At 59.1% G+C, this 9,968-nt stretch overlaps 1 protein-coding gene across 1 annotated transcript in view; it reads right to left on the reverse strand.

Annotated features, from left to right (window-relative positions):
- Positions 1–9,210, reverse strand: part of LOC145975846 (uncharacterized) — a 29,922-nt gene extending 20,712 nt beyond the window's left edge. Inside the window, exon 1 of the mRNA XM_083106587.1 lies at positions 6,133–9,210. Coding sequence (XP_082962713.1) covers positions 6,133–9,210 — 3,078 coding nt within the window. The remainder of the gene's footprint in view (positions 1–6,132) is intronic.
- Between the last annotated feature and the right edge of the window lie 758 nt (positions 9,211–9,968).

The raw sequence follows: 9,968 nt of genomic DNA on the forward strand, positions 1-9,968 counted from the left end.
GTATTCGATAGCCCCCGCCCCAACTCAACGGGCGTTCACCCGCCTTTAAAGACGTGACCATGGTGCCCCGATCGACGCCAGCTCCCTCATCCAGCATCAGCATCTACTGCGCCTCACAGGCGCCTGCCACGTGGCAGTCAATCGGCTCCTTCCCGCGCGCATACTCTCACACACACCCACACACGCCCGCACACACACCCACACATCCACACGCACACACACACACACACACACACTCACATACCCCATGGGTGTCATTGGTCAAGGTGGTCTCGCCTCTGGCCCGGCTGGGTGACTAAGTCACCCGAACCAGTCCCTCGGGCGAGGTCTCGACCCGCACCCATTCTTCCCCACTGAGGGACGCCTCACAGCGGAGCACCGACTGCTCAGCACCCTCATCCCAGCGGGAGCACCCGCTATACGCTTAACATTCATCCATAGCTCAGGAGTTAGAAGGGAAGAAGGTAATAAGGTTGAAGGGATCAGCAGAAGACAGAATAGTAAGAGAGTAGAAAGAAATGAGTCAGGGCGTTCTCCCGCCCTTAACGGCACTCGGTGGGCCGGGCATTTGAAGTCAGGGTTTGCCATCCCCTATCCGTGATGGGCCATACGCCCAAGGTCACAGAAAACCTCTTCCCGCTCCCGCCAACAGGCGGGAAGCGAGGAAGTGCAATGGTGTGCTCTTAGACCCATTCTCCGAAGAGAATGGGAGCCCCTCCACCACGACAAGGTGGCACACCGCGGAGAGGAAAAATAGGGTCCCTAAATTCGTCAAGGGACCCGCTAGCCCAACTTAGTCTAGGGCCCTTCCCGTTTTAGCCCTCTCGCCAGGGCTCTCACATCATTGTTGGCACAGAGGACTCTCTCATCACTGGAAGGCCTCCGAAGGGAGTCATGTGCCGCTAGCCTCTCTCCGTTGTGCCTTAAAGAAGGGAGGAGGAGGACTCCCTACTCGACGGACACTCCTGTTGGGGGGGGCCCCCACCCGCCACTGTCCCCTCCCAGCTGTGAATACACCCGCCAGGAGGGACCCTTCCCCGGCGAGAGGGAAGCAGCGCCGCCCGTGAACGGGTACTCCCAGGACACAGGTCGGACGATCAGCAGGGGTGCGTCTATCACCCTTACCCCTTGGAGCACCGCCAAACCTACCCGGACCCCTATCGGAGGGGAGAAGTTGCGCTTGGTGATTTCATGCCAATACACCAAGGGCCCCGAACGCCTCCGCGTTTTTATACGAGGGGGAAGGCGCACCCCTGTTGGTCGGATATCAGAGTCGGGACTAAGTCCGTCGTCCTAATCCGCCCCTACCCGTGTCCCTGCATCCGCCTTTTTATACGAGGAGGAATGCAGACTCCTGTTGCTGACCATATCAGCCTCTAGGTCGATCGACCCGTCACCTGATATGACCGCGCCACTCGACGGCAACCGTGACTCGAAGCAAATGTGCATCCGAATTTCCGGAGGGTGATGCACCACCCCTCAACATCTTGCGCTTTCGCCGCCAAGATGTATCCTACCCGGGACCCCATGGTCGGGGTATAACGCGGGCCCTCATCGAGAGGGCAATATGCCTAGGTGATTCCATGCGAATCCACCAAAGACACCGGACGCCTCCGCGTTTTTATACGAGGGGGAAGGCGCACCCCTGTTGGTCGGATATCAGAGTCGGGACTAAGTCCGTCGTCCTAATCCGCCCCTACCCGTGTCCCTGCATCCGCCTTTTTATACGAGGAGGAATGCAGACTCCTGTTGCTGGCCATATCAGCCTCTAGGTCGATCGACCCGTCACCTGATATGACCGCGCCACTCGACGGCAACCGTGACTCGAAGCAAATGTGCATCCGAATTTCCGGAGGGTGATGCACCACCCCTCAACATCTTGCGCTTTCGCCGCCAAGATGTATCCTACCCGGGACCCCATGGTCGGGGTATAACGCGGGCCCTCATCGAGAGGGCAATATGCCTAGGTGATTCCATGCGAATCCACCAAAGACACCGGACGCCTCCGCGTTTTTATACGAGGGGGAAGGCGCACCCCTGTTGGTCGGATATCAGAGTCGGGACTAAGTCCGTCGTCCTAATCCGCCCCTACCCGTGTCCCTGCATCCGCCTTTTTATACGAGGAGGAATGCAGACTCCTGTTGCTGGCCATATCAGCCTCTAGGTCGATCGACCCGTCACCTGATATGACCGCGCCTCTCGACGGCATCCGTGACTCGAATTAAGCGTGCATCCGGATTTCCGGAGGGTGATGCACCACCCCTCGACATCTTGCGCTTTCGCCGCCAAGATGTATCCTACCCGGGACCCCATGGTCGGGGGATAACGCGGGCCCTCTACGAGAGGGCAATATGCCTTGGTGATTCCATGCGAATCCACCAAAGGCACCGGACGCCTCCGCGTTTTTATACGAGGGGGAAGGCGCACCCCTGTTGGTCGGATATCAGAGTCGGGACTAAGTCCGTCGTCCTAATCCGCCCCTACCCGTGTCCCTGCATCCGCCTTTTTATACGAGGAGGAATGCAGACTCCTGTTGCTGGCGATGTCAGCCTCGGGGTCAGTGACCCGTCACTTGACATCACCGCGCCACTCGACGGCAACCGTGACTCGAATTAAGTATGCATCCGGATTTCCGGAGGGAGATGCACCACCCCTCGTCTCACCTTCCGCTTTCGCCGCAAAGGTGGGTCTCCTACCCGGACCCCTGACGAAGGGGAGATATAAGCTGTGGTGATCTTCATGCAGATACACCATCAGCACCGTACGCTTCCGAATTTTTTAACAAGAGGGGAGGCGCACCCTCTATTGACGCATCCCGGGTTCGGGACTCTACAAGTGGAATAAATCCCACATGTAGAGGTGCAATTCCGTTCCCCTAATGTCGCCACCTACCCGTGTCCCTGCATCCGCCTTTTTATACGAGGAGGAATGCAGACTCCTGTTGCTGGCGATGTCAGTCTCGGGGTCAGTGACCCGTCACTTGACATCACCGCGCCACTCGACGGCAACCGTGACTCGAAACAAGTGTGCATCCGAATTTCCGGAGGGTGATGCACCACCCCTCGACATCTTGCGCTTTCGCCGCCAAGACGTATCCTACCCGGGACCCCACGGTCGGGGGATAACGCGGGCCCTCATCGAGAGGGCATTATGCCTAGGTGATTCCATGCGAATCCACCAAAGACACCGGACGCCTCCGCGTTTTTATACGAGGGGGAAGGCGCACCCCTGTTGGTCGGATATTAGAGTCGGGACTAAGTCCGTCGTCCTAATCCGCCCCTACCCGTGTCCCTGCATCCGCCTTTTTATACGAGGAGGAATGCAGACTCCTGTTGCTGGCGATGTCAGCCTCGGGGTCAATGACCCGTCACTTGACATCACCGCGCCACTCGACGGCAACCGTGACTCGAGATAAGTGTGTCTCCGGTTTTCCGGAGGGTGAGACACTACCCCTCGGTTCACCTCCCGCTTTCGCCGCAAAGGTGAGTTCCCTACCCGGACCCCTAACGAGGGGAGAACAAGCTGTGGTGATCTTCTTGCAGATACACCATCAGCACCGTACGCTTCCGAGTTTTTTAACAAGAGGGGAGGCGCACCCTCTATTGACGCATCCCGGGTTCGGGACTCTACAAGTGGGATAAATCCCACAGGTAGAGGTGCAATTCCGTTCCCCTAATGTCGCCACCTACCCGTGTTCCTGCATCCGCCTTTTTATACGAGGAGGAATGCAGACTCCTGTTGCTGGCGATGTCAGCCTCGGGGTCAGTGACCCGTCACTTGACATCACCGCGCCACTCGACGGCAACCGTGACTCGAGATAAGTGTGTCTCCGGTTTTCCGGAGGGTGAGACACTACCCCTCGGTTCACCTCCCGCTTTCGCCGCAAAGGTGAGTTCCCTACCCGGACCCCTAACGAGGGGAGAACAAGCTGTGGTGATCTTCATGTAGATACACCATCAGCACCGTACGCTTCCGAATTTTTTAACAAGAGGGGAGGCGCACCCTCTATTGACGCATCCCGGGTTCGGGACTCTACAAGTGGAATAAATCCCACAGGTAGAGGTGCAATTCCGTTCCCCTAATGTCGCCACCTACCCGTGTCCCTGCATCCGCCTTTTTATACGAGGAGGAATGCAGACTCCTGTTGCTGGCGATGTCAGCCTCGGGGTCAGTGACCCGTCACTTGACATCACCGCGCCACTCGACGGCAACCGTGACTCGAAGCAAGTGTGCCTCCGAATTTCCGGAGGGTGAGGCACAACCCTCTTTCCCACCATGACGCATCCACGTCATAATGGTCCTTGACCTACCCGAAGCCCCCATCATAGGGCCACGCTTCGCTTCCACGTGGAAGCGATTCGCGTAAGGCATCTCCATCGTGAGATGCTCTACGCCCGATCTGCCTGCGATTATTTATCCAGGGGTGGGCAGGCCCCCTGTCGCCGACGTGCAACGCCGACTCCTAACCCGTGTCCCCGCCTCCGCTTTTTTTATTAAGCGAGGGGAAGGCGGACCCTTCGCCGTGACGATGTCGACCTCGGGGGGCCAGGTTTCCCTGTACTCCTATCCCCGTCACCCGCATCGCCCCTGCCCGATATGCTGAATGCCTTCGGAATTATAAGGGGAAGGCATCACCCCTTACCAAAACTTTGCCATCTGGCTGAGTAAACTACCTACCCGGATTCCCCGTGGGTGTAAGCCATCCAGGGGGACCCGCCCTCGGATGGGGGAGGGCAGCGAAGCCCCCGGTCCGCGATGATCCAGGGATACGGTTTCCCCGGGCCATCACTCCTGACCGCCCGAGATGCTGGATGAGTTCACCGACATTCGATCGGAGCACCACAGCTTGAGGGCCGTATTCGATAGCCCCCGCCCCAACTCAACGGGCGTTCACCCGCCTTTAAAGACGTGACCATGGTGCCCCGACCGACGCCAGCTCCCTCATCCAGCATCAGCATCTACTGCGCCTCACAGGCGCCTGCCACGTGGCAGTCAGTCGGCTCCTTCCCGCGCGCATACTCTCACACACACCCACACACGCCCGCACACACACCCACACATCCACACGCACACACACACACACACACACACACACTCACATACCCCATGGGTGTCATTGGTCAAGGTGGTCTCGCCTCTGGCCCGGCTGGGTGACTAAGTCACCCGAACCAGTCCCTCGGGCGAGGTCTCGACCCGCACCCATTCTTCCCCACTGAGGGACGCCTCACAGCGGAGCACCGACTGTTCAGCACCCTCATCCCAGCGGGAGCACCCGCTAACGCTTAACATTCATCCATAGCTCAGGAATTAGAAGGGAAGAAGGTAATAAGGTTGAAGGGATCAGCAGAAGACAGAATAGTAAGAGAGTAGAAAGAAATGAGTCAGGGCGTTCTCCCGCCCTTAACGGCACTCGGTGGGCCGGGCATTTGAAGTCAGGGTTTGCCATCCCCTATCCGTGATGGGCCATACGCCCAAGGCCACAGAAAACCTCTTCCCACTCCCGCCAACAGGCGGGAAGCGAGGAAGTGCAATGGTGTGCTCTTGGACCCATTCTCCGAAGAGAATGGGAGCCCCTCCACCACGACAAGGTGGCACACCGCGGAGAGGATACGTGGGTGAACCTAACCTAACCTAACCTAACCTTTTTTTTTTTTTTTTTTTTTTTTTTGACGCAGGGAAATGCCTTATGCATACCCCCTCCCTGGGGAAGGAGGGGGTTATGTCGGACTCGCACCGACTAAAACCCTGCGGTGATCCTACCAGCGCGGTTATCCGGGCAAGCGCTGGGGTCGCTTTCGCATTCTACCAGCGCTTGCCCCCGCTAGAGTCCTCCGTCTCCCCCCCCTTCGGGTTAGAGGAGAGGGAGGACTCCCTGCCAGTGTACGTACATTTAGCAGCGATGCGGGACCACCGCGCATCGCTGCTTACCTACCCTGGGTCGCAGTGCAATGGGGCACGAGTGTCCCCACACTCGTGCCCCTTGCGACCCCGGAGGGGGGGACTGCATAGGGGGGTTTAAAGGATCAGCGCATCATATGCGCGTCTCCTCGCACCCCCCCTCCCCCTCCGAGAGGGAGGAGCATTCGCTTCTGCCTCCCTCTCTCTCTCGGCCGCCTCCTTCCGCGACATTACTTCTCCGCAGAATGAGGCGGCCGCCTTCCACTTGTCCTCCCCGTCCACCATGGCTCGCACCATGCTGGAGAGGGAGACCTCATCTTCCCCTATGGCGCGCCGGAGGACACACCTCTGCTCTTCCCACGCCGGGCACACGGCTAGTGTGTGCTCAGCCGTGTCCCCAAGCGCGCCACAATGGTGGCACGTGGTCGACCCTTCTTTCCCTATACGGTGCAGATACTCCCCAAAGCATCCGTGGCCTGTGAGTATCTGCACCGTCCTGAAGTCGAGGGCGCCGTGTCGCCGGTCCACCCAGTTCATGAGGACTGGGCGGATAGCCTCGACAGCGCGTAGGCCTGTCCTAACATTAGACAGGCCCTCCTCCCATTCTTCTAATTTGCGCTGCCGAAGCTGGAGCCTGAGCCTCGTCATGGCACTTGGTGGCAAGGGGAGCCCGCCGATCTCCGGGTCCTCTCGGCGGGCGACTCGTATCCGGTACATTTCGGTGTACACCCCCGCCGTGAGGATCCACGGCATGATCCCCGCCACCACGCACGCCGCTTCAAAGGCGACGGTCCGATACCCCCGTATGGCACGGATGACCAGCCTCCGCTGCATACCTCTAAGGGTCTGCAGAATTCTGTTGCTGGTCACCACTCTGTCGTGCCACACAGGGGCCCCGTACAAAGCTACGGATTGGACCGCCGTCATATATAGGCGGCGCGCGCCATCTCCTGGTCCCCCGAGATTGGGCATGAGTCTGCCCAAACTGGCGGCTATCGCCCTCACTCGAGGAGCCATTTTTGCCATATGAGGCCCAAAACTCCACCGACTATCGAGAATGAGACCCAGGTATTTCATCTGGGTCCCAATCTCCATCCTGACGCCCTCAACCACCATATGGGTTCTACCCCGAGGTGGGCCCCTTTTCCCGGGGGCGGCAAACCACATCGCCTCCGTCTTCTGTAGGGCCACCTCGAGACCCAGTCTCCTGATTCGGCCGACCACGTGCCCAACTCCTGCCTCAGCAAGGCGGATGGTGCCACTCCATTCCTCTCCCCAGGACAGGACTAGCGTGTCGTCTGCATAGCAGACCAGTTCCTGTCCTGGGAGTAGGGCCCCTCGCAAGACCCAATCATACCCGAGGTTCCACAGGAGTGGTCCTAAGACTGACCCCTGTGGAACCCCGCGGCAGGCCTCCCTCTCTATCTTTCTACCGTACCGCCCCGGATACGTAATCTTCCTGTCCCGGAAGTAGTCCTCGATCACTTCCTGTATGTACGCGGGGACTCTGTGGTGTCTAAGAGCCCCGCGCACACATTCCCAGGGGAGGGTGTTAAAGGCGTTGGCGATGTCTAGCGACACCGCCACCACCACCCTCCCCTTGGCGGTTGCCTCATCCGAGAGGGTCTTCACACGCATTATCGCGTCTATAGTTGAAAGACCCTCTCTGAACCCATACTGGCAACTCGCCAGATCGGGACCATCCCGAGACAGATGCCCCCTCAGGCGGGCAGCTATGATCCTTTCGAACAGCTTACCCGCCTCATCGAGGAGGCAAATGGGGCGGTACGCGGAGGGAGTTCCTGCCGGTTTCCCCTCCTTGGGGAGCAGCACCATCCGCGCTTTTTTCCACTCACGTGGGAATCTGCCCGCTTCGAGGCACCTGTCAAACAGATGCCCCATCCACTCTCCCGTGACCTCCGCGACCATGGCCAACACTTTTGCGGGTATCCCATCCGGCCCCGGGGCTGTACGCTTTGCCCGGAGCTTACGGATCACCCGCCCGAGCTCACCTTCCGTGACCCGCAGGTCCTCTGTCCAGGGGGGAACGTCATCCTGCGGGGGAGGGAATACAGCCTCCACCCGTCCCGCATCTCTCGGAAAGAGGGTGCATACCACTCTCTCCAGGACCAGCGGGTCCATTCCTTCGGTGACCGGCGGGCCACCCGCACTCAACTTCTTACGAACAATTTTGTACGGGCGACCCCACGGATCACCATCGATCGAGTCGATGAGCTCGGTCCATGCCCTGGCCTTGGCCGCTCTGATGGCCCGCTGCAGGGCTTTTTTCGCATTGCGATATTCCTCCTGCAGCGGTGCCGCCTGTTGAGCCCCGTCCCGTCGCCTTCTACAGTGCGCGTATCGGCGGCGCGCCCGATTGCACTCTTTGCGGAGTTCCGCCAATTCGGACGACCACCAGTACACGCACCTCTTAGAGGGAACGATTCTTCTCCGAGGCATCGATGCATCACACAAATCTGACAATATGCCCCGAAGTCGAACCGCACCCTCATCCACGTCCTCGACGGGACGGCCCATCTCCTCCGTCATGGCCTTGGCATAGGCGGCTGCCATCAGGAGGTCACGGTCTAGCTTTTTCAAGCTCCATCCTAATGGGGGGGTTGGCGGGGGTTCAGCTCCTCCCCCGTGGGACCTCCCCGGCATGGCTCCCAACGATGGGTCGGAGACTCGGAACCTCACATATCTGTGGTCCGATAGTGTCTCCTCCGTCATAACACGCCAGCCGGAGACCATGCGCGCAGCGCGGGGGCAACCAAGCGTTATGTCAATGATAGAGCCCCCGTCGCCACGGACACATGTGAGGGCCTGACCTCGATTAAGAACTTCGAGGCCGAGCTCCTCGGCCCACTCTTCAAGGACCTCGCCTCTAATATCTGTCGTCGGGGAACCCCACGCCGTAGATTTGGCGTTGGGGTCCCCGGCGACCAGAACCGGACGGGGTAGAAATCGCCTAACCACATCTCCCACCCCGTCCAATATCCTCTCAAGATCTACGAGGCCCTTGTTGGGGGAGGCATATACCCCCACCACCAGTGTTTCACCCCAAGTTGCCGCCACAAATCCCCTTCCCCGTTCCACTGGGGTGAACGGAAGGGATCCAGGCCGTCCACAGCTCATAATAACGACCGAGCCGCACTCGTCCCCTGCCCAGAGCGTCTTGGACCGAGGAACCGAGTACGGCTCAGCCGCCACCACCAAGTCAATTCCCCACTCCGCCGAGTGCTGACACAGGAGGTCTTGTGCTGCGGCAGAGTGGTTCAGATTAGCCTGGAGGAGGTGGTATTCTGTCATTACGATATATCCATTGCCTCCTCCAGGCCTCTTCCCTTTTCAGGGCTGTTGGCCCTGCCATTACTCTCCTTTAAGGGGGAGAGTGCCTTCCCCGCATCGTTGGCCCCTTTTTCAGTCGTGGCCTCCGTTTTGCTGGGTTTTTTAAGCTTCTTGGGCTTCTTGGGCTCCTTGAGCTTCCTGACCCTTTCTTCCGTCGGCGGTGGGGGCTCGGACAGTTGTCCACTTTTCCCTACCGCCTTTTTTCGTGCCTTTGCCGTTTCTTTTCCCTTATATATAGGGGAGAAAGGGCAGGCTGCACCTCCGAGCCTGTGCTTGGTCTCGCGCCCCTTGGCCGCGCATAGTTGGCAGTTGGGGGTTGCAACACACCCCGATGCTTTGTGCCCCGGAAGGCCACAACGGTAGCACCTAGTGCTTCTTTCCTCCTCAGCAGAACACACCGCCTTCACGTGTCCAAATTCTAGGCACCTGTAGCATTGTAGGGGGCGTGTTTTTAATATCTCTGCCTTGGCTGCCGACCATCCAACCATTATCCTGCCGACCCTGGCTATCCTATCGGCTGCTGTTTTGGGGCACCTGGCCCACGCAGACAGGAGACCGGATGGGGCTTTCTTCAGCTCACCCACTTTTACCCTGTCCTCAGGACAGTCACCCGCCACCACTATAGCCTCCTTCACCGTTGCCATCGTGGCTGCGTCATCCAAACCAGAGATCCGGAGTTCTGCCATAGTTACTGGTCTGGCGATGCGAACTCCGTCTTT

Source organism: Camponotus vicinus, unplaced genomic scaffold (genome assembly GCF_025532165.1).
Source record: "Camponotus vicinus isolate PSW18456_S1 unplaced genomic scaffold, iyCamVici1.0 SCAF_8, whole genome shotgun sequence".
Taxonomy (NCBI): Eukaryota; Metazoa; Arthropoda; class Insecta; order Hymenoptera; family Formicidae; genus Camponotus; species Camponotus vicinus.